This window comes from Sebastes umbrosus, chromosome 23 (genome assembly GCF_015220745.1).
Source record: "Sebastes umbrosus isolate fSebUmb1 chromosome 23, fSebUmb1.pri, whole genome shotgun sequence".
NCBI classification, from domain to species: domain Eukaryota; kingdom Metazoa; phylum Chordata; class Actinopteri; order Perciformes; family Sebastidae; genus Sebastes; species Sebastes umbrosus.
Window position 1 is genome coordinate 349,536 of NC_051291.1, and position 25,523 is coordinate 375,058.

Here is a 25,523-nt window from a genome sequence, read left to right on the forward strand (position 1 = left end):
TCTGTGTTCCCTGTAAACAAGTTGGAAGAGAAAGAAAGCCCGATTGGTAGAAGAGTGTTCAGATTGAATCTGTGGAGCTCCTTCTGAATATCCATGAAAGCCTTTGGTAGTTTCAGTGTTCATGCAGGTTAAAGGCCCACTATACCGCAGTTTACAGTTCAATGTTAAAACAAACGGTCCTGCTTGTGATCTAACGGTGCGGTTTAAGCTTCATGTGCAAATCCAAATGAACTTCGTTAGAGAGCCTTTCCAACAGCGTATAGGTAGGTAGGACACATACTGGATGCACAGCTTCAGCACATTACTGGCACAAGGAAATAATACAAAATAGTATAAAATATAACATTTGAAATACTTTGGCAATATATATGATAAGCAATAAACAGTGCAGCGTGAGAAACGAAGCCGGGAGAAGCACTGAAGCGGTCGACGTATCGTCTATAGAGTAGCAGCAGCAGCTCTGTGATCTGTAGGAGGTCAAACATCCGCCTGGTGAACGCAACGCCAAGAAACTACACATATCTATTCATCCAACATTCTGCTGCATCTTCTGAAAGTGAAGGTTCATTCTGGAGCTTTTGAGTTATCTCATTACTGCCGTTCAACCACACCTCACACCTCACGGTCTACATCAGCAGATGCCCTGTTCAGACCTGGTATTAAGATGCGTCCTCAGTGATCGTATCACGTGAACAGCTCTAAGTACGTCTGTTCACACCTGGTATTAGAATGCGTCTCCAGTGACCACCTGTGATCTGATCTCACTTCCCCCTCTATATGCAAATAAACACGTAGTAAACACACGGCTGATACAGCAGACGTTGTGACATAAAACAGAAAACATAAAAGGCTATTGTACCGGGGACTTCCGCGCCGCCGGACTCGCTGTTTTTGCCAGACAACAGCCTGTACAGAGCTCCAGAGAGCCGGGAGGACAGACAACAGCCTGTACAGAGCTCCAGAGAGCCGGGAGGACAGACAACAGCCTGTAGGGGGACAGAGCTCCAGAGCCGGGAGGACAGACAACAGCCTGTAGGGGGACAGAGCTCCAGAGCCGGGAGGACAGACAACAGCCTGTAGGGGGACAGAGCTCCAGAGCCGGGAGGACAGACAACAGCCTGTAGGGGGACAGAGCTCCAGAGCCGGGAGGACAGACAACAGCCTGTAGGGGGACAGAGCTCCAGAGCTGGGAGGACAGACAACAGCCTGTAGGGGGACAGAGCTCCAGAGCCGGGAGGACAGACAACAGCCTGTAGGGGGACAGGACAGAGCTCCAGAGAGCTGGGAGGACAGAGAACAGGCGGACGGACGGGTGTCAGCTTGAAGTTGAGGATGGCTGTGAGATGTGGTTGAAAGCTCTGGGATAAGTTGACCTTCATTATTATCTTTTTCATTTCTTTAAATCAGAGGTTTTCAAAGTCTGAGACTGAGTCTCCCCTCAGACAAAGCTGGTTAGTGATTTAGTGTGTTAAAGGTGAATTAATATGTCCCTGATTTTGGTAAAATATAGAATAATAATGGACCCAAATCTCTGAATATTTAGAACTTTATATCTTTATATATTATACTTAATATCAGCGGTTCATTCGGCAGGTCACACTTTGCATGTCTGACCCTTTTTTACCTACAAATCACAAATACTTTGCATCAATTCTGGTCATTTTCTCAGCAAAGTGCATGTTTTGGTTTGTGTTTCTCCTGCAGAGACCTGAAACTTACTGCTCATCCTTCACCTGGAACGTCACATGAACCTACAGACCATACATAGAGTACACTACTAAAGTATGTGCACATACTGCACTATGGGCCATGTGGTGGAGTGAAGTGCAGACTTAAAGATGCATCACTACAGTAGTATAAGACATGATGGTCACTGTGATGTTTAGATCAGAGGTCAGCAACCTGCGTCTCTTCAGCTCCTCTCCAGAGGATCCCTGTGGATTATTACAAACGAAAATGAATAACTGTTTTTGTGTTTACATTTTACATTTGTATTTATCATAGTTGTAGGTCTATGGTACGACGGTACGACGGAGTATTAGGGCCACATTGAGGAGAAAAGATACATCTGAGATTTAGAGAATAAAGTCAAAATATTATAAAGCAGTAATTTAACTTGTTATTTTCCTTTTTTCTCGTAAAGTTATGACTTTTTTCTTGTAATATTACGACTTTTTTCTCGTAAAGTTATGACTTTTTTCTCGTAATATTACGACTTTTTTTCTCGTAAAGTTACGACTTTATTCTTGTAATATTACGACTTTTTTCTCGTAATATGACTTTTTTCTCGTAATATTGCGCCTTTTTTTCTCGTAAAGTTATGACTTTTTTCTCGTAAAGTTACGCCTTTTTTCTCGTAATATTACGCCTTTTTTCTCGTAAAGTTACGACTTTATTCTTGTAATATTCTGACTTTATTGTGTAAATCTCAGATGTTTTTTCCCTCAATGTGGTCCTAATACTCCGTAGTACATTGTCTCTTTGGCCCTCACTGCATTAGACTTATATTCTATATACTTAGATTATAAACTGTGTTACCTTCATCACAATGATCACATGTTTTGCGGCTCCAGACAGATTATTATTATTTATTATTATTTTTTGCCTATAATTTCTCTCTTGATAGTAAAGGTTGCTGACCCCTGGTCTAGCAGGTCAACAAGTTGCATTTCTACGTTGTATTTAAATGATGAGAAAACCTCAGCATTAATGTAAAGTTGTGATTTGTAAAGGGGCTCATCAGTCCTCACAAGGCACGACCTCTGACCTGCACACACCGATCACTCACTGAGGCAAACAAAGCTGGACAGATAACGTCACTGTGATTAAATCCACCTCAGTGAACGAGGAGTTCATTCAGCTCCAAAATAATAATAATAATCATAGGCACTAAAATCAGCTCCGACCCCTCTGACCCAAACTGCACAACGTCTTCACTCCACATCTTCTTCTTCATATACGTTGATCAGCCATGTGGTTTTTTTACATACAGCATCACTACAAGCTCATCACGGAGGACAGCGATCATGCCATGACAGACTGTTACTCAAACAAAGCTGTAAATGTACTAATGCACTGAGAGGGAGTTTGTGTGTTTGTTCACACAGCAGCACCTGGATGCAGATCGTCTCCCAGTTCAACTCATCCGGATGTAAACTTGTAAACACAACCTGTTGGATTCAGCATGTGTGTGTGTCACTTTTCATCTGTTCAGTCATTTTAACGGTGGAACAGTCTAAAGTCTGATGAGAAGATGAACGTTGCATCCAGCACAGACACGTTTAGTATAAAGGCTGGAAGCTTGTTAGCCGAGCTCAGCGTTTAAACTGATCTGAACTGAGAGAAAAGGGCTTCCATGTATTATAACGTACTAAAGACAGTATATATATATATATCTATAGTCCCAGACGTGACTCACAGGTGAGTTGAAGATGACTGCAGCTTTTTCAGAGTCTGCTGAGCAACGAATAATTACTGCAGAACCATGAATGAGTAATCTGGGTGAGTGGATAAATTAGGAGCCGGGAACCTGCAGGTGACCCAGAGCACTTTTTAAAACGTCGGATGTCAGAGTGAACAGTAGCCGGTGATCTGTTAGGACTCCTGATCTCAGTATAGTGAGAGGATTAGTAAAACAACAGAACCTCCTGTCGGCCCGGCTGTAGAAAACCTGTGTGTCATGGCACTGTTGGACCTTTATGCATGGCATTAACTAACACACGCCTCTACTCTACTCTCAGTACCGGACACAGCATTTAGAGGATTCTTCAAATTGCACTTCTACGTCCCAAAACGACACAAAGTCCGGCTGCTGTCTCGGACTGAACACACACAGCTCAACACACGGTCCAGTGTTTGTTGTTGTAGACTACTGCAGGTGTTTGGTTTGACTGTAGCACCTGTAGACGGGTCTGATAAGGAGGGGAGAACTGTATGTTGTTCTGTTATACTGGATAAGGCTGGTACAGACGATGCATTCCAGACACGTCCAAAACAATTAGAAAATCCATTCTCCTGTTATGTAAAATGTCAGAAGAGAGAGAATAGTCGTCTCTCTGATCACGCAGCAACATGAACCCTGTAGACACAATCACACTGCTTAAAACATGTTTATATAATCTGTAATAATAATGAATCTGTAGGTCCTTTCTTTTGCATCACCACAGTGTGGTTATTGGTTAAATACAGCTGGTCATAGCTGGATTACCAGGCCTCGGGGGTAATTTGATTCAATGCAAAGTTGTTGTGGCAATAAGCACTAAATGGTTAGGGCCCATGGTGGCTCCTGTGTGTTGGTCAGCCCAAAGTCAAGATGTAATATAGGGCTGAAACTCAATAGAAGCTTGAGGCTCAGTTTACCATTTGCAGGTTAATTGGGCCTTGCAGCTACTTTAAATTAGCATTAAAACAGCTGCTGATCTGGGCATAAAGCTGATGTGAGTAGTAGAAGAACTTCATAGAAATACAGATTTCTAAGAGTTTAAAACATTTAAAAGAAAGCTGACAGTGTGAGACACCTCGACCTCTCACCTGTACAGGTATAACAGGAGATCTGGGTGTTTCTGTAGAACTAGTTTTTCCTTCCAGTGTTTATTGATGTTAATATAACTGTACATGACTGATCTGTTGTTACCTAAATACCGTTAATGGAGGTTTGTTGAGCTGGTCTTCATTTATCCAGGATCACTAAGCACTAAGACTTTCTGATTTCCAGATGTGTCTGAAACGCACTCCCTTCTCCTCCTCCTCTAGGACTGAGTGACGGCCAGGGTGTTGACGTATCCGTGCGGACACATGTCGTTCTCGGAGACGCAGTGGGAGAACTGAGCCTGGTCTCTGCCTCCGTTCAGCCTCCGGACGCCTCTCACCGCCGCGCACTGCTCCACCAGCTCCAGCAGCCTACACGCCAAGAAGAAGATGTTCTTGAACATGAACACGGACACCTGCATCCGGTACACGTAGACCTGGAAGCACCTGACCACGAGCAGCGGCGCGTTGACCAGCAGGCCGGTGATGAAGCGCGCACACAGCCAGCGGCAGCGCAGCTCCGACGCGCTCAGCTCGTACAGCCAGATCACCGGCACGGACAGAACCACGAAGTGCACCGAGATCACGGTGTACTTGAGGTACGGGTCCGGGATCTCGCTCCTCAGCAGCATCTCCACCAGCGTGAAGGAGTCCAGCAGGTCCATGCAGGTGCCCAGGAAGCAGCTGGTGGAGCGGTGCCGCGTCGCTCCGTTCAGGTCCTCGATGATGGAGTTGATGAGGCAGAAGAGCAGCGGTGCAGAAAGCAGCACGATGACCTTGAACCCGGTGACCCCGCACGGCACCTGCAGCTCGATCAGGTCCAGGATGGACGTCTCCAGGATGAGCACCACTTTGGGCGTGCATGCGATGACGTAGATGAGCCAGGCCAGGTATGCGTAGGTGAACTCTCCGAGGTTGCAGCCGAACATGGAGCTCTTCTGGTGGAAGCCGCACGCGCGCTCTCGCTTGCTGCGCGCGTTCTTCGCGAAGAAGATGCCCCATCCGGAGATCACCACCAGGTCCGTGGCGATCCACGAGCACCAGTACAGGTCGGTGAAGTTGATGAGGTAGAAGTCCAGCACGCCGCCCTGGAAGACGAGCAGCAGGAAGCAGAGCGACTTGTACAGCACGCTCCTCTTGGAGCGGTGAGACAGCAGCGGAGCGCTCTGCATCAACTCACCCGACGTCATGATGCTGCTGCAGGCAGAGGAGGGGACCAGAGGATGGAGGATGCTGCAGCCGCTCTCCTCCGGGATGATGCTGCAGGCGGGTACTAGAGGCTCTGGATGCTGCTGCTGCTGCTCTCCTCCGAGATGATGCTGCAGGCCGTGTAGACCAGAGGCTGGGTGATGCTGCAGCTCTCCTCCGGGATGCTGCTGCTGCTGCTGCTGCTCTCCTCCGAGATGATGCTGCAGGCCGTGTAGACCAGAGGCTGGGTGATGCTGCTCTCCTCCGAGATGCTGCTGCAGCAGGCGGGTACCAGAGGCTGGATGCTGCTCTCCTCCGGGATGCTGCTGCAGCAGGCGGGTACCAGAGGCTGGATGCTGCTGCTGCTCTACTCCTGGATGATGCTGCTGCTGCAGCAGGCCGGGTAGACCAGAGGCTGGATGCTGCTGCTGCTCTCCTCCGGGATGCTGCTGCTGCTGCTTTGCGTGTCCCGCCTCCTGCTGAGTTGCCCGGCTGGAGGAGAGGAGGAGGAGACGGGGGAGTCTGCTGGGCAGTAGGTCGCTGAGGATCGGAGATAGTCTGCCTTCAGATTGTCGCTCCCACTTTCATGGATGATTGTATTTGTGCGGTCGCCTCCCTTCCTCCTCCCTCCCTTTCTCTCCTCTTCCTCTCCTTCCTGATGCTTTTAAAGGGAAAGAGACGCGCAAAGACAGACATGGAGTCTGATGGACCGGACTACAGCTGATTATAACACTTATTACAGGTTCAAGCCTGTTATCATTATTATTATTATTATTATTATTATTATTATAATAATTATTATAATAATTATTATTATAATTATTATTATTATAATTATTATTATTATTATTATTATAATAATTATTATTGTTGTTATAATTATTGTTTTGTTATTATTATTTTTGTTATTGTTATTGTTATTATTATTATTATTATCGATCTTCAGAAATGTTTGTAAATTCCCTTGCGATAGTTCATTGTAGACATTTTCACCAATTTCTTGAAGTTGTGTCCAGATGCAGGTTAATTAAAATAAATATTAAATTTAATAAAATTGAATATTACATATAAAATAATAAATAAAAATCAATATTGAATATTTTAAAATAAATATGAACGTAAAAAAGAAATGATGAAATAATTAAATTAAAATAAATGAAATAAATATATACATTTTTAAATTAAATTAAATTAAATATTAAATTGAATTTTACATAAAAAATAATGAATAAAAATGAACATTAAATATTTTACAATAAATGTGAACATAAAAAAGAAATGATGAAATAATAAAATAAAATTAAAATAACTGAAGTGAATATGCAATGCGGGATAAGAAATGTAAAAAATAAGTTGATTTTGCTTGCAAATTAAATTTTTACGTACGAAAAAAATGTAGTTTATCAGACTAGTCTTGATCTATCTGATGAAAAAGCTGCCTTCATGTTTTTTCAGTAGATCCAGCAGGAGAGTTGTATTAGTGTATCTCTAACTGCAGTTCTGTACCAGCCGGGTTTATCAGAGCCTCAAACAGACAAGACAACAGACAGCACAGAGATTGATAATAAACTTTAATTTCAAGTTAAGATGGATGGCTGTGGAACATAGAAAACACACATTTCAGTATAAACATATGCATTCCGATGGAGTTTAACAGGTTGAGACCGGCTGTATCAGCAGTTCTGTGGATCAGCGACAGAGAGCAGTGAACGAACACTTCACATCACACTGGTGTTGTTGTGGCGTGGTGGGAAATTAAAAAGTCTCTCAGCTCTGTTAAAGTCTGCTGCAGAGGTTCAAGTGTTGACTCTTTTTTTTTTTTTTTAGCCTGGTTCTGAGGAAGGACTTGCCCTTTCTAATGGTACCACAGGTGTTCCTGGATGCTGAGATTCAGGTCAGGGTGGTGGAGAGGAGAGGAGGGAAAGATTTGACAGTTGGATCACAGAAAAAAACAAAAAAAACAAAGTATATCTGGAAAACCTCACGTAACATTTCACTTTAATTGCACAATAAATTCATTCAAAAGGCAGAACGTTTCCCAGACTACTTCAACAGGTGCGTGTTTATGAGAGGAAGGTAGGGGGGGTCACTTAGCAGGTCTACCTCGAGCCCGGATCCAGGACCAATCACACAACATGAGGGTCGGTGTCTTTGTGACCCGGACGCTTGAGTCAATAAGCAGCTTATGAAGTGTAACTCAGCGACTGTTCAGCGCTGACGTTGACGGCTGAAAGATACGTGAAGGGGAGTACCATTTTGTTCAGTAGTATAGCTGTAGTAGAGCTTCCAGCCAGCAGCGGCAGCACTGAGCAGCTCCTCTGTGGGCGATAATTAGTGTAGATTGATAATCAAATATTAAGAGCTGCTCAGCGACTGAAACGTCGGAGTCACGAAGACGGTTATTCAGGATCGGGGCTCGAGGTCGCCTTGCTTTAAAGAGTTTCACTGTTTGATTTGATTTGTCTTGTTTTAACTCTGAGTAAAAGGGGCGACACAGTAAATACTTCTCAGTACAACATGATTAATGTATTAAACATCAGCACAATATATTGGATATCAGCAGCTTTAATAAAGAAAAAAAAAAAAAGAGTTCAAAAAGCGTCTGTAAAATCTCACAACATGCCCGTAACGTCACGGTTACAGTAAATGGTGCCGAGTAAGTTCGAGTGCATCCTCAGAGTCTCAGAAGTTAACACCTGGGTAGATGATTAAACAAGTCAAACCCACAACCCACAAAATAAACTTGACAATGTTTATTAGCAATATTTTGAAGAAAAAGTTTTGTTAAATCTTATATCGAGTTCTTTTTGTCGTTTTTCCTTTTTAACATGAACCGCACGAAGATAGACCCACGAGGATAGATGTCTAGAAAATGTTTAGCACGAGCGCACGGACTTGTTGGATTCTTTATTTTTTTGTTGTTTTTTTAAATCTTTTATAAGTTCATTTATTAATGGCCTGCTTAAAGGCACTGCCACAATACAGGGGGGGTGGGAGGGAAAAGCTACTGTCCATTACTCGCACAAGACAGTCCATTCTAGTGTCTAGTATACATGGGGGGGTGGGGAGGGAGGTTGGTGGGGGGGGGGGGCTGCTATAGGTAGATCTCATAGAAATCGTCCAGCTCCTCGTGAAACAAGTCCCATTCATCCTCTGAATCCGTCACCTCGTCGTCGGTTCCCGCGGCGAGCAGCATGAGGAGCATCTCGCTCAGCTCAAACGTCACCATCTCCTCGTCCTCGTTGTCGAAGGAGTCGGTGCTTTCCCGCTCGTCGAAGATGTCCCACAGCGGTGTTCGCCTCGAGTTCTGGGAGGGAAAAAGAGTTTTGTTTGATATGTATTCTGGGAACGATAACAGTCCGGGCTCAGGGAGCGCCGAGCCAACGGCGATCTGTTATCTGATCTGGGAGAGTGGAGGATCAGGGGTGAAGTAGTGTAGTGTCAACTAGGCATTAGAAAGCCAAACCTCTGTGTGTCTCATAAAGATTTGTTTTACTAACTCACATTTTGATCATCTCGTAGTCTAGATTTAAAGGTGCAGTGTGCAGGATCTGGCGCTATCTAGCAGACGAATGTCTTTGAGACTACCAGGGCCACAAAAGCAAGCACTTTGTCCACAGCCCCGGCAAGCAAGGTCCAGGCGGGAGGCGCTGTAAAGCTCGCGGCAGTTCCAAGCCGGAAATGATCCCGGCGGGGGCCGTTACCGGCCTCACACCGTCCAGGGCTGAGCCTCGATCAGAAGGTCTCAGGCCCCCGAGCGACACCGGGTCTTCCGTACGCCACATTTCCCCACTCCGCCTGTCGGACGGCGATTCGGCGCTGGGCCCTTCCCTCTTTGCTCGCTGCTACTGAAGGAATCCTGACAGGTTGCACCTTCCCCGCTAGTGACTTGCTGAAGTTGAAACCGAGCATCAGAATGGGGAAGAAAGGGGATTTAAGTGACTTTGAACGTGGCATGGTTGTTGGTGCCAGACGGGCTGGTCTGAGTATTAAACTGCTGATCTACTGGGATTTTCACGCACAACCATCTCTAGGGTTTACAGAGAATGGTCCCAACAAGAGAACAGATCCAGTGAGCGGGGGTTGTGTGGACGAAAATGCCTTGTTGATGTCAGAGGTCAGAGGAGAATGGGCAGAGTGGTTGGAGATGATAGAAAGGCAACAGTAACTCAAATAACCACTTGTTACAACCAAGGTATGCAGAATACCATCTCTGAACGCACAACACGTCCAACCTGGAAGCAGATGAAGACCACCCGGTACTAGCAAGATGTACCTAATAAAGTGGCCGTTGAGTGTATATTATCATCAGGTGTATTATCACCAACACGGAGACCCTACATGCTGCACACAGAAGCCTTTAGTAGTACTTACTGCAGCGTTACCGTTCTCATTTATCTGGTAACTCTGCATGTTTCTACTTTCCACATGATCCAGCAGAGGGTGCTGCAGTGGAGGTGTTGTTATCAGCATATGACCATCTTAGTAGCACTGCTGTGTTGTTAGGAGTACTTGCTGGTGAAATGACAGGACTTACCCGATTCCTGCTGTTGGATCCGGTCTGTCTTCGCTGAGGTTGAGCTTCCTCCAGCCGTCCGTCAGGAAAGGCGTGCTTGTAGAAGCAATTTGAGCCAAAAGGACACGTTCCGCGGCCCTCGTCGAAGTATCGACACGGTTTAGTCCTGCAGGGAAGAAAATCACAGGTTCAGATCGTCTCAGAGACACAAAGTCACAAAGTCACACCGGAAGCATCAAACACTGACTGATCTTTGGCTGATGGACATTTTCTCAGTAAAATGAACACCACATTTTCTGTTGTGTGTTTTTCTGAGTTAAATTCTGCACCGGAGCATCCGCCCACCACCGCCACCCACTCCAGCAGATTCTCCATCCCACTCCCGTGATGACTCTCATCACATCCACCCGCAACAAGCTCTCTATTCAAAATCTGTCCGCTCCATCCTGGAGATAAAATAACGGACGTTTAACAGCTGATTCTTCACTGACAAGAAGAGTGAGCTTCAGTAATAGTGAACGCTAAACCTTGTGGATCATGTCCCCGTTTGTCTGGCTTCAGTGCAGCAGTGAGACAGAGTTAGGTTTGTTTAGTTTGGTGAGGACAGGATCTGCGTACCCCATGCCATCCTTGTATTTCTGGATGAGTTTCTGCTTGTCGTCCTTATCCTCCACCCAGTACTCGCTGGGGATGACAAAGTTGGATGTGATTCGACACTCTGGGCAAGACCTGCGAAGAAACAAAAACAAAGTGGTGAAGAGAGTCCAGAACATTTTAGTAGTCGGGTAACAAGTACTGTTAAAGATAATAAAAGAACACAACCTGAGAACCAAACTCCGTCTATTTCCTATTAACTGCTTTCTTAATCAATGTGAGGGGAAACGTTTGGGCTCAAATTTAAGGATCCATAAAATGTTCATCTTTTGAGATGATGTTCAGAATTTATTTCAAAACCAGCGGTTGTCTATCGATTTAATTTGCTAAAAAAGAAAAAAAAACTGCTTGAAAACGGCACGTTAAAAAGAAACATCTGAGAGTATTTTAATAAGAAGACACTATGAAGAGAGAAAACTAACCTTGTACCTTCAGTGTCTCACTCAGTGTGGGAACTTTCTGTATTTAGATATTCACAAAAGCTGTTTTTCTCTTAAAGTTTTTGGTTAACCGATCAACACAACGTGTGCATACATTCTATGTAGACAGTTTTTTTTCCTACAGCTACAAACAAACATTCATAGGTTTACAAACGCTACTATACTTCCACAGGCCTGGAGATTAGTTCTGGGCATCCTTTCACAAAACAAACATCTTATTGATCCTTCCCACTGAGCAAAGACATGTCCAAAAGACGTCCATTTAACGTCTCCGTCGGCGTCCGAAGACGTCCAAAAGTTTTTTGCGATGTCTTTTTTTGAACGTCTTTTTAACTTTCAACTATTGATGTCAACCTGAGTTGCACGTCCACCAGAACCAGTACGTCTGGACTAACGGACGTTACACAGATATGATCTGAACGTCTCCCCGACGTCACACGTTAGCTGGGTTATTTGAGACCATAAAGAAAAGAGCTTTAATGCAAAATGAAACTGAAAATCCTCACTAAGAACTGTCGGCTGCTTTAGAATTGAAAGTATTGAAATGCAATCGAAACGTACTTCAGTTAAAAGGTGAACTGCCCATTTTAAAATGGATTGAAAAATCTAAACGTAATGTCAGATATATATGTATATACTGTATATGTATATATATATATATATATATATATATATATATATATATCTGACATTACATATCGGCCAAGACGGGATGCCCGGAAGTGTTTCACCGTCGGTCCTCCAGCACACAGAAAGAAGAAACAAGCTTAAACTAAGTTCATCTCTGGAACGTCCTGCACAGACTGGCTTCAGAAACAGGAATAAAATGTCCTTCATGGTTTTCATTATAAAGCCTGTCTATTGCTAAATTTGAAAACTGAAATATGATCAGCTCAATACATCCGATGTAACGAGGTTCACTTTATAAATGAACCACTGCAGACGACAGTGTTGAAATGATGAGTCCATTTGTGGATCTTGATCAGCTTATTGAGAGAAGATTAATCCAGTTTGATAGTTGTGTTTTTTACATTTAATCGAGGAGACGGACGATTGCTGCTTCTCAGTTCCGTGGACGTTTCTGTCAACTAGCTGTAGATTTAGTACATTTTGTTTTTATACCGTTTGTCACGTAGATCTTATTTGGTCATTGGTTTTGATGTTCTACAGACTATAGATTTAAAATCATTTATCATTTAGCCTCAGAGTGATGAAACCCTACGTTACCATGTAGAAATGACTCACTTGATGATTTTGCTCTCAAACTGCTTGGCACTCCTCCACTTGCGAATGCACTTTAGACAGTAGCAGTGGCTGCAGTTGGAGAGGATGCCGAAACGGCGCTCGCTCGGGTTGGCCTTCTCAAACACCACCTCCATACACACGCCGCACATCATGTCTTTGCTGCGTTGGATGGCGAATGAAATCTCCATGTCCTTCTCGTGGGCCTCGATGCACGCCTAGGAGAGGGAAGAGTTAACAAACACACCACAACCGTTCTCTCTGTTTGACCAGAGGTTCCATTCAATGGTACTCTTCATGCAGCATTTACCACGCTGTTCACTACATGTCTGATGTTAACTTCCTGAGTAGCGCTGCTTCAGAAGGAGCAGCCCTCTCATTCATTTTAAATGAGGCCGCTGCACCGAGGCGGCTCTGATTCTGGCTTACGTTTTGCTCCAATGCAACACAATGTCTTCCAACAACCGTTACCTTCGTGTGATCGGAGCGCTGGCCGTTGTCGGTGGGGTGGAGCACCTGGAGGCCGCACATGTCGCACACGTCGCCGTGGAGATAGGCACAGTTGATCCCGTAGCGACACTCTCCGACGGCCGCGTACGGACAGAGCTGCTTCCTCAGCTCTTTGTTGTCCTGCGACGCCTCGCCATCAAACTCCTCGATGAGAGGGACGGAGCTCTCCCCCTTCACCGGCTCAGCTGTACGTACAGGGAGATATAGGTTCACGGTTATTTTGTGCCACGTTAACGAGAAAACTCTTCATGCTTACGAATGCTTTGCCCTGCACGTGAGGAGAATCTGATCTGAGGACACTTCCCATCATAAAAGTGTGAACTTTTGGGTTGTGTGATCTAATCGATGCCGGTCACTCACCCCGTCCACAGTACGGCTGTCCTGGAACAAACTCAGCAGCGTTGACCCAGTCTTGAGCCCCTGAACCAGGCATTGGCCCACTGGATTCTGGGTCTGACGAGCCGGCCAGCGAGGCGGAGGGCAGCGGCAGCGTCTGGGGGGTCGGTGCCTCCTCGTTTTTTGCAGGTTTACAGTGTTCAAACCTGAGAAAGCACACGGGACCAGGACTGTAAGACTAGTAGTAAGCCCACTGAACATCTACAAGGCTGCATGAAGCTAACTTCTACCATCAATAAAAGATTCATAAGAGCAAATAACTCATTAAAGTCCAAAGCAAGTCATTACCACACAAGTGTACGATCACCAGACCTTCATGTTAATCAAGGACAGTGACCATATTTAGTGCTTTACAATGGGATCTCCCTCTCAAAGCCATAAAGCTGTCAGAGCTACCATAGAGCCACACTGTCACTAACTGCACTCCCTGCATAAATATCTAGCTAATTCTTCGAAAAAAACAAAAGGCAATTTCAGAGAGAAGGATCTCCAATATGCGTTGGAGGATATATCAGGAGGTCAAACTGACTGACAGGTTAAAGATAAAGATAGAAGCTACAGATCACGGTGTTAAAGTGAACCATCATCACCTGGCGATCGCGACACAAGACAATGAAATAAGGAACAACACTGTTCCTGTAAAGCCGGTAGTTCTTTATTCACTGTTACAATCATTACAAAGCAAAATCTGCTTGTGTATATATATATATATATATATATATTCAGTATACCTTCAGTAGAAAGCGTATACAGGTTTCACAAACGTAACGTTATATCTCCTTCCAACGTCTCCAGGTAACGAGTATCACTAATACACAACGTTTAACCATCACTTGCTCCAAATCCAAAATCCAAAATCTGAAATGATTGCATGAGTAGTAGCCTACGAGTTGCATAATAGCTGTCGGACTCTGGTCGAAGCTGGCCGATGCCGACTGCTGCTACGCTAGGATTGGCCAGTTTGTGTTCAAGGGGTGGGACATAGCGAAGGGTCAATTTACCACGGCATCATGATAATTCATGATGAATGACAATATTCATTGTGGAGATGCAGCAAGTCTAATGGTACGTGTCCACACGGGCGTTTTTCATCGTGAGGGGACGCGACGCTTCCCAAAATTGGACGCTTGGTGTGCTGTCTCTAGAAACAAGGCACTCGGCTCCTGATTGGACGAACGCTTTCCCGCCGTTGGCTGCTGCTCCCAGCTTTCAAACCAGAACCAGTGTGGAGGCTCGTTTGGAAACTTTCTTCTCTTATTTCACGTAAATAGTTCACTGAGATGTGTTTCTGAAAACATTTGAGGCGAGAAATAACCCATGCAGTTGCTGAATCTGTCTTTATTTTGGATCGACAACGTTTAGTTTAAAAGATTATCGGGAGTTTCGAGAGGCAGCGAGTCGCGTCGGACGCCCGTGATTTACATAAAGTAGACGAGCCCTCAACTTTATGCAAATGAGGAGCGGGCGTCGTGACGCCTAGTCTCGCGAATCGCGACGCCATGCTACCAGAATGCATTGCATTGAATGGGGGGCGTGGAAAGCACGGAGGCTGTGGACACATACCATGACATGTGTTCTCTCACACTATTATATATGGTCGGTTGCATGAGCAAACCGTGGTCTGATACGAACCAGTGGAGTGGTTTTAGTCGGTTAGCGAGGTTACTGTGAAGATCCCACGACAGACTTTCACTGATTTATCACTGCTGACGGAGGAAAAGCACCCAGCTCCGCTATATTTACAAATTCCTTTGACATAATTAGTGCGTAACCTGTTGACATTGCAGCAACATGAACGGTGACAAATGTTGCTTCTTGAGTTTAACGGCTGACGAATGGATGATTAAAACTCAAACCTGTCTGGTCCAAAGTCTTCAGCCTCTCTGATCTGTTCCGTGTTTCAGTAAAAACTGATTCAAACCGTCAGTCGTCAGGATAAAACTATTCAAAACAGCAGCTGCACCTGTGTGATGTTTGTGCCGTTGAGACTACAGTTTACAGACAGAGGGATAAAGACAACTCCAAGATACTGAGCATGACCTTCAGTATGTTCAGTTTGATAAAGACCTGGGACACTATGTCTCCAACTGTTCGTGCTTCTGCTTCTGCTTGAAGATAATATTTTGGTTCTCCTTCCTCTCCTGTAAATAATAAGCATGTAAAAGGAATGTAAAGTGGCATTTCCTCTGTTTCTAGTTGTAGGTTACTCTCCGTAGTCTTTAGCTGTGCAGGCGATTACAGACCTGAAAAACCTGAACGACAACCTGAGAGACGGATAAAGTGTCCTTCAATGGCCACGGTCAAGACATTGATGTTTCGTCATGTTGTAGAGACAAGAACACAACACAGAAAATGTTTAATCCATCTATCTAACCGGCTGTTGTTTACCACGTTGAGGATACAACATTACCAGAATAAAATGTCGAAGTAACACTCAGAGGATGATACTGATAAAATCCTCTACCACAGTCCTATGTACAGTATGTATGTTATGTCTCAATATTGATATATATAATGATAAAGTACAATCACGGATATTCGTCAGAAGAATTTGCACAGAAATTTATAAACTGGGAACAAAATATTTGAACTGACCTCAATGTCAGCGGACTTCCACCTGCGTAAATAAATATATGTTTGAACAATGAAATCCTTATAATAATACATATTAATTAGCCATGTGCTTCTGTGTGGTGGACAGAGAGAGTGTATTTTATGGAATAATGGCCGTTTGTTTTCCGGGTAATGGACTGTCGGACAAATGGGCTTTTGTTGGTCTATTGGTGTATTGGAACAACAACGGGTCGTCCCCTTCTCAACACCCAATAATGTACAACAAACACTACTATTACTACTACGACCTCAACAACCAAACAAAGGACAATATATGGCTCGAGATGGCCCAGCAGCTGGGATACCATGAAGATGGTAATATGCACTTGCTACGGTTGTGTCTGGAAGGTAACCTGCAAATTGTGAAAACTGGCAAAAACTCTCACAAGACTCGAGGAAACGAGGAAGTACAAAAACAGCGGAGGATCCGCGTGGATACGACTTGAACCCTCACATATTAAATCCATAGTGGTAAACACTACACACACATTGCAGGAAAAGCCACGGTTAGAAAACGTTATCATATGGGGGTAATGTGCGGTCAGGCCAGCCGCCACTCGCATCACTGTGATGTCAAACCGGCCGACGCTACGACTGTAGAGCACCCAGATACTGACATTTCTGTTCTCTGCATTGAAACGGCCCCGATGGAGCTGACCATGGATGGATAAAGAGAACGGAGCTGACGGGAGAGCTAGAGACCACCTTGGAGAAGTTAGAGGAAGTAGACACGTGGGACTACGTCTGGTTTTCAAAATAAGGTGTTAACAAAGGGAACTGTAAATCAACCCAACTCTACAAGGTACATAATCAAATTCATGAAAATATTAGATCCAATTCTGCTCTTTGACAACATTGTCCACAACGGTCGGATACACTCGGGAGATATTAAAAGGGAAGTCTACCAGAGGTTACCAGAGTTTCAGTACAGACACCAAAACAATACCTTTTTCTATGCTTTACTTTGAGATATGTAAACATGCTTTCCTTTTAGTTCCCATGTTACTGAAGTGTCACACTGTATGATAACACATTGTCTGCTCTGCTTGTCTCTGCAACACTGGGCTTTACAGTGTGAGCATCTTGTTTGCATATGAGAGTGAAAACTAGACGTGTGCAAATGTCAAAATTATTATTGGTCGCATCCTGAAACACAGATTCACTGAGCACAGACAGACGCTAACAAATCTGTTCTTTCATCTCTCCTCTTTCTATATTAGCCAAGATCAGCCTGACCGTCGCTTTCCACAGTTAAAATGACAAACGTCACACATTACATCATCAATTGAGTTAATTCTGTGAGTAACATGACAACAGGCCAATATGAGGGGGCAGTGAATGCTTTGCTGACAAGCTATTACATACCGCGACAACTATCAAGTCAAATGACAAGCTGCCATGTTGCATGTGAGCACACAGCAGATACGTGCCAGCGTTAACAGGAGGTTGAGGATGGGGGGGGATGGGAGGGGTCCAGTAGGGTTCTGGATGGTCCAAGATCTCTGTTGCACAGAAGCCTTCTCCATCTGATCCTCTAGCTAAAAGCAGTTCATCTATCAATTTTGAAATATTATCTCTGTGATCTGTACAAAAAGTAAAAGTGAGGTGCTCTTCCATTTCCATCACACAGGGTAGATATATGTTTATGTTTTATGACCTCTTTACTTTATCACACAGGAGAATTAAAGAGTGCTTAAATGCAACTGATGAAGTGAACTGAGGAGTGACTCAAAATCACAATTATATTATGATAAACGGCGCTAATAGATCCTCATGGAACTGTCTGTCAGAGTAGAAAACAAGTCAACTCCATAGCTACAATACAGCATGACTAACAGGCCATGACAGCCTGTGCACACACAGTCATACAAAAGGAACACCTGGCCAATCTCTCCTCCAGCCTCCTCCATCCATGATGCTGAGCTCCACCAGAACACACAGTTAACCAGTCTGTTCCCAGAGAGAGCCACTGGGAGGAGGAGGAGGAGGAGGAGGGCCGCTGGAGCTCTGCATAAATAAATGAGAGAGGAGGGCGCTGCAGCAGAATGAACCTGAGGAACCCAGCAACAGCACAGGAGGGAGGAGGGAAACAGAGAGTGTTATGCAATTGCCATGCAGGCTGCAGTGCACTTTGTCTGGCCCTGGGGGCTGCAGGAGAGAGAGAGACACACAGACACAGAGTGAGAGAGCGAGACAGAGCCCATCACAATAGACAAGAGCCCAGGGAATTCAACCATAATAAACCCCCACAGTGAGAGCCTTTCTCTGGACTCTTAACACGGGGTGCACGGCCCCACCGATATAATGAGGACACCCTCCTCGCTGCAGCTCCATCACAAGGATGGAGGAATGTGACTTATCAACACAACAACAAACAGCAGCAGCTCAGTGCTGCATACACACAACCAAAGGCTTCCTATAGGCAGACTATTCAAGTAAAAATGATCAAGTATGTGGGTAACTAGTGCGCCCCTGCTGCTGCTGCTGGGCTGGTCGTCCGAGTACCTCTGTAACTATGGGGATGCTCCTGAAGCCAGACACGGAGCAGACACTGTCTGAACAAGCTGACTGCTGCCGTCTGGGTACATTCAAGCTTGGCAATAGACTGGGAGCCTAATCCGCTCCTCAAAGGACCATAACCACTGCATGTTTGAGCCCATTTACTACAAATAAATACAGCTCACCATGTCTTTTCAGGAAGGAACTGGTTGACATCGATGTCAGTCCCGTATGAAAATCAGCCTGCATATAGGGGAAAGTTAAGAAACTAAATGTGGACCATTTTTAACTATTAATGAAATGCTGTCCGATGAAAACATGAAGCTCTTTGATGATTACAAATTTCAATGTTTTGCTTATTATATATGGATTTAAAAAAATGTTTTTGAATGCGGAAATAAATGTGATAGTGGGGAAATCCCGTGGCTAATATCCAAATTGCATTTAAATAATCCGCAGCCAACTTCATGTGTGTGACATATTTTTATTTATTTCAATGTACAAGTTTAAAGTCTTTACAACTTAATTTTTCATAACAAAATACAACATGCTGTGAAAATGGTCAGCGATAAGTAATGTAGAGCTGAAACGATCAATTAGCAAATCAATAATAATAATTAATAGGCACTTGTTTTGATAATTAGTTAGATGGATAAGCCATCTCTTTACGCAAAAAATCACTGGTTCCAATCTCTCAAATGTTGAGTTTTGGACTGTGAAAATAAGGCAAATATTCACTATTTTCTGACATTTTATAAACAAAACAATTAATGATGACAAATATTTGCAGATTAATCGATAACAAAAATTAGTTGCAGCCCGGCGGTACGGTCCTTTAAGATATAAAACACTTCCTTTCATAATATTCAGATGCAGACCAGACTTATGTATATCTAAAAAAACACAACAATAAATTTGCCCAAAAGAATATTCCTAAATATATCCAGCTGAGTGCCCGTGTATGAGCTAGGATTGTTGTCCTTTTCATCTCAACAAAGACCTATGATGTATGTTGAACATACTCTAGCTCCACAAACACTCAAGACAAAACTCAAAATTTTATAATGCACAATTTCGTCCTGCAGAGCGACGCTGCAACGCCACAGAGGAGCGAGTCTATAGTTCCTCCTTGAACTGGATCTGCCACAGCCGACACAGAGCAGCAACAACAACATGTTGACATGATAAAGCAGCAGTCTCAGGTGTCCGATTCCCTCTTTGAGGAGCAGCACACTCAGAAGCTCTGCCAGCTAAGTTGCTGTGCTGTCATTTGGCTTTAGAGAGCGAGGCCAGTTATAGAAAGGAAGTTGTGATGCAGCTCAACTGACCACTGGGAACACTTGTTTTGGGGGGCTGTGGCAGATGAGTGCTAACATGAACCACCAAGCCTTTTTAATTGCATCCACATTTGTTGTATTTGTAGTTTGTTTTTTACCTGCACCGGTCCCCAAACACACAGTTTCCCTTCTGGAAGAACTTGCAAATCATGGCTGCAGGTTGGCTGTTGGTCAGATCGTGAGAATATCGACAGTTCTCTCCTTCTTTGCAAAGACCGTGCATGAAATATCTGAAAATACAAAAATAAGAAGTTAGTTAATAGACAGTTCCAGTAAGGTCGCATATGAAAGTGAAAGACGACATTGACACACAGTTGGATGTTAAAATGTTAACAGAAATAGTCTATTAATTAAAACTTTATTGCAGACTCAAGGTCCAGTTTAAAAAAACAACAACAATACATTACATATAATACATTACAATACAAGACGATTAAATACAAATTAATGATTAAAAGATATTAAAAATACTATTATTATGTGTTATGTTAGTGTATGATGAGTAGTGTGAATTTGTATTTTTGTATTAAATGTGTATTTATGTATTAAATGTGTATGTTTGTATTAAATGTGTATTCATGTATTAAATGTGTATTTATGTATTAAATGTGTATTTTTGTATTAAATGTGTATTTTTGTATTGAATGTGTACTTTTGTATTAAATGTGTATTTATGTATTAAATGTGTATTTTTGTATTAAATGTGTATTTTTGTATTGAATGTGTATGTTTGTATTAAATGTGTATTTATGTATTAAATGTCTATTTTTGTATTAAATGTGTATTTTTGTATTAAATGTGTATTTATGTATTAAATGTGTGTTTTTGTTTTAAATGTGTGTTTTTGTATTAAATATGTGTTTTTGTATTAAATGTGTATATTTGTATTAAATGTGTATTTTTGTATTAAATGTGTGTTTTTGTATTAAATGTGTATATTTGTATTAAATGTGTATTTTTGTATTAAATGTGTATTTTTGTATTGAATGTGTGTGTTTGTATTAAATGTGTATTTTTATATTAAATGTGTGTGTTTGTATTAAATGTGTATATTTATATTAAATGTGTGTGTTTGTATTAAATGTGTGTGTTTGTATTAAATGTGTATATTTGTATTAAATGTGTGTTTTTGTATTAAATGTATTTTTTTGTATTAAATGTATTAAATGTGTGTTTTTGTATTAAATGTGTTTTTGTATTAAATGTGTGTTTTTGTATTAAATGTGTGTGTTTGTATTAAATGTGTGTTTTTGTATTAAATGTGTTTTTTGTATTAAATGTGTTTTTTGTATTAAATGTGTATTTTTGTATTAAATGTGTATTTTTGTATTAAATGTGTGTTTGTGTATTAAATGTGTATTTTTGTATTAAATGTATTAAATGTGTATTTTTGTATTAAATGTGTTTTTTTGTATTAAATGTGTATTTTTGTATTAAATGTATTAAATGTGTATGTTTGTATTAAATGTGTATTTTTGTATTAAATGTGTGTTTTTGTATTAAATGTGTGTTTTTGTATTAAATGTGTATGTTTGTATTAAATGTGTATTTTTGTATTAAATGTGTGTTTTTGTATTAAATGTGTGTGTTTGTATTAAATGTGTGTTTTTGTATTAAATGTGTGTGTTTGTATTAAATGTGTATATTTGTATTAAATGTGTTTTTTTGTATTAAATGTGTATGTTTGTATTAAATGTGTATTTTTGTATTAAATGTGTGTGTTTGTATTAAATGTGTGTTTGTATTAAATGTGTATATTTATATTAAATGTGTGTGTTTGTATTAAATGTGTGTTTTTGTATTAAATGTGTGTTTTTGTATTAAATGTGTGTGTTTGTATTAAATGTGTATATTTGTATTAAATGTGTTTTTTTGTATGAAATGTATATTTTTGTATTAAATGTGTATTTTTTGTATTAAATGTATTAAATGTGTGTTTGTGTATTAAATGTGTATTTTTATATTGTCACCATGTTAACTGTGTGGACCCTGCAGGAAGAAGAGCTGCTGCTATGCAAAAGCTAACAAACAACCAACCAACCACAACAGTCTGCAGCCTGCTGAGACCACAACAACAACAGAGAACATGATATGTAACTTGTGTTGATTTAAACTGGCTTGTTTAGTTGTCAGTTAGTCATGTCATGTTGTATAAGAGTTGTTATCAGTGTGACATTAATGCTCGTCCAGTGTAACATGTCTCTAACCCCCAGCAGCCTGCAGCAGACTGCCTGCAGGCAGCAGCAGCAGCAGCAGCAGCAGCAGCCTGCAGGCAGTCTGCAGGCAGTCTGCTCTGAGAACACAACAACACAGCTGTTAGCATGCTAGCTGCTAGCTGCTAGTCGTCTCTGTAGTGTCTCCTGTCTCCGTCTCGTCTCGTCGTTGTTTCGGTGTGAACCGTCAGAGGACATGTGTCTCTAGTGTAGTGTACCTGTCCCCGGTGTTGTCCTACCTGCAGGAGACGTGTTTTGTCCAGCCTGCTGTCCCTGGTGTCCCTGGTTGTCCCTCCGTGGAGCTCTGACCCGCTGCTGCTGCTGCTGCCTCTGCTGCCTCCGCCATCGCTGTTTATGTTGACTGGCTCTCAGCCGGATGTTCCGGACAGCTCCGCTACCGCTCGGCTTCTTCCGTATTATGGACGGAAGAAGCCGGAGATTACCGAACACCTCCTCGGGTCGGGTGGTGCTTGTCCACTAAGGGGCACCAACTGACATATATTATATGTATACAATAAATATAATATATATATATATATATATATTTATATATAATATTTATTGTATTTTGTATTTGTATTGTGCAATATCATTTTCCACTTGTGCAATTTCGTTAATAGTCTGTTTATTGTCAATACTGTATATACTGCTCGTATTTTTATACTTCCTTCTATTTAAATGGTTCATATTTTGTTCAACTTTGTTTAGCCCTTTTTTTACTGTGTTAGTTGATGCATCTTGTTTTTTGCACTATCCCCTTTGCTGCTGTACACTGCACATCTCCCCACTGCGGGACTAATAAAGGAATATCTTATCTTATTTATTGTAATTATTGTATAATTAAATCAAATAATAAAATATATGAATAGAAATAATAAAAAATGTAATCAAAATCTCAAAGGATTTGTCAACATTGTTTGGTTGAAATATCAACATTTCACAAGATAACTGAGGACGGATTTGCAGAATATAAACCCCTTTAATTAGAAAGTATTTTATCATTTTACTTTATTTATTTATTCTAAACTATTTCCCTAATGAGGCCAAATCCAACAATGGATTTGTGTGTACTACCAAGTGTTGTGTGTACCAAGTGTGTATCCAAAGACATAATGAACATACATGGCCCTATATATATTCAAACAGAATATCCTGCCACAAAGCTTGATTGTGTGCAGTCAGACGTCTGAGAGGTTATAATATATCTGAATTAAAATAAAAGCGCTGTGCAGATTTTAGAAGTGGGAGTTTTGTGCAGAAATGTGAAAAATTTCCAAGAAATGTGCAAAGATTAACAGTATGAAGTATACATATGAGACAGGTGCTTAAATGGAGCGTTTCAGAGAGAGACAGAGACAGACAGACAGGATGAGAAAAATAATGTGCATGTAAACATGTTGTAGTAGAAACCCCAAAAATATAAATATGAACCTGGAAATGGGCACGATATGTCTCCTTTAATATCTTCCGGATGTTAATAGAGCTCTATGGTTCTGTTATTTTCTGTGGATCTGTTCTTCTTTCACCCTAAAAAGGTTCCTCCAAATATGTTCTTGGGAGAGCATGTTCGCCTCCTGTGTAGCTTTAATTCTTTCACTTCTACAAGTGCATTGCTCCACAACAATCCCAAAATGCTAACTGTAATAAGACGTCATATTCAGTGAGCTAGAGAATAACAGCTCATTCATCCGTCACTGCTCTGTTCCTTTGTTCCTGATTGGCAGAGAGAACTACTTTCTTCTTGTCCATATATATATACTGTACTACCAGACACCTCTCTGTCAGGGAAGTCCCTGTGAACTTCTTTTATCAGTCAGTTCCCCTTCCCTTACTTCCTCCTTTATTCAGTTTTGCGGTCAGTTGTATTGTATTGTTCTTTCCCACCCAAGAATATCTGGGTCATTTTGCTGAGGTGCAATCTAAAAGCAAATAGAGGAGGCACAATGCCAGGTTAGAGTGACTCTAGATTTAGTATATGAGTATATGAGTATATTAGTATTGGGCTGCACGGTGCAGTTGTTAGCGTGGGTTTTCTCCGGGTTCTCCGGTTTCCTCCCACAGTCCAAAGACAGGTTAGGTTCATTGTTGACTCTAATTGCCCGTAGAGGTGTGAATGTCAGCTAGAATCGGCTCCAAGTTCTTTGGAGGTTTTTTTTCCAAGTTCAAAGGAACATAAACAAATGTAAGGTGGTGGAAATCCAGAGTTTAAGTTTCCAGTAGGCTATTGATTATTGGTCCAATTCAAAGCAGTCAACCCACAAGACAACCCGATATCACAAATTATTATTCCATTTTTTTAATTCTATTTTTTTAATCTTTATTTATTTTTATTATTATTATTATTATTATTATTATTATTATTATTATTATTATTATTATTATTATATAATTATTATTATAATTATTATTCAATTCTTCTTATTATTTTTGTTTATAACTTATTTTGTATATTGTATATATTGGTATTTTTTTTTTTATTATTATTTTATTCTAACGTTTTTATCTATTCTTTTGTTATTATACTGTTTGACTTGCACCAACATAACCAAAGCAAATTCCTAGTGTATATCTCTTACACCTGGCAATAAACACAATTTTGATTCTGGTTCTGATTCTGAAATAGATGCTCCATATGGAAGCTGGACCCGTTTTAATGCAGGTAACCCACAAGGACATGTCTTGGAAAGTTGACGTCACAGTAAAAGCTGGAAATACAGTTCTTCATTCACATCATCAGAACGAGTTTGGTTAAAGCAGCAGTGGGTTGAAAAGGAGCAAATGTGATTATTAAAGTTATTTTTATAAAACGGTCACTATATCCTGACAGTACATCATGAGAAGGGTAATCTGGAAAAAATATCATGTGTCTCTGTGTCCTCCACTGTCCTCCGGTGCTCCTAACGGCATCTGCAAGATTTCACAGACCGGAGGAAAACAGCCAATCAGAGCCGAGCTGGAGTCTGCCGTCTCTGAGCAGCTGTCAATCACTCGTCAACTCCGACCAAACGGTGAAACTAGGCAGCGCTGATCAAATCTGAATCAATATTCTGTCACGTTAATGCCTATGTCGCTCCTCAGATGTTCTCAGAATCATCTTGTAGTGCACGGTTTAGCTGTAAAATGAGAACGTTTTGTAAAATCTGGTGAAGGAACGCCAAGTTCCGGTCACATGACCGGAGCTCAGCCAATAGGAACGCTCTCTCTCTCTGAAATGACCTGTGATTGGTCAAAGTCTCCCGTCACGGGCTAGATGTTCTAAAGCCTGTAAACAGAGCCATGAGGAGGAGCAGAAGTCTAGTTATCTCTCAGAACACTTGAATACTGAAAGGCTATTATGAAAATCTTTGCCCAATGATGCCAAACATATTCTGCCTACTGAAACTTTAAG

The 25,523-nt window shown here is 41.8% G+C and overlaps 2 protein-coding genes across 2 annotated transcripts; both read right to left on the reverse strand.

The window, feature by feature from the left end:
- Positions 1-2,567: 2,567 nt before the first annotated feature.
- Positions 2,568-6,299, reverse strand: tmem121b (transmembrane protein 121B; the record flags this gene model as incomplete). The annotated part of the gene is made up of 1 exon (XM_037760873.1): positions 2,568-6,299. A coding segment is annotated over one exon (1,551 nt), but the record flags the coding sequence as incomplete, so codon positions are not given.
- Positions 6,300-7,269: 970 nt separating this feature from the next.
- Positions 7,270-22,532, reverse strand: mkrn1 (makorin, ring finger protein, 1). Its single transcript, XM_037760643.1, has 8 exons — positions 22,375-22,532; positions 20,021-20,152; positions 13,438-13,619; positions 13,039-13,262; positions 12,571-12,785; positions 10,850-10,960; positions 10,253-10,397; positions 7,270-9,022 (listed from the first exon to the last, which is right to left on the reverse strand). Exons 1-8 carry the CDS (start codon positions 22,479-22,481, stop codon positions 8,810-8,812), a joined length of 1,329 nt encoding a protein of 442 aa, XP_037616571.1. The 5' UTR covers positions 22,482-22,532; the 3' UTR covers positions 7,270-8,809.
- Positions 22,533-25,523: the final 2,991 nt, after the last annotated feature.

Coding starts and splice junctions, on each gene's coding strand:
- mkrn1 (XM_037760643.1), bottom strand. CDS start 22,481: ATGGCGGAGGCAGCAGAGGCAGCAGCAGCAGCAGCGGGTCAGAGCTCC. Junction 13,263..13,437: donor ACAGCCGTACTGTGGACGGG/GTGAGTGACCGG, acceptor CTGTACGTACAG/CTGAGCCGGTGAAGGGGGAG. Junction 10,398..10,849: donor AAATACAAGGATGGCATGGG/GTACGCAGATCC, acceptor TCTTCCCTGCAG/GACTAAACCGTGTCGATACT.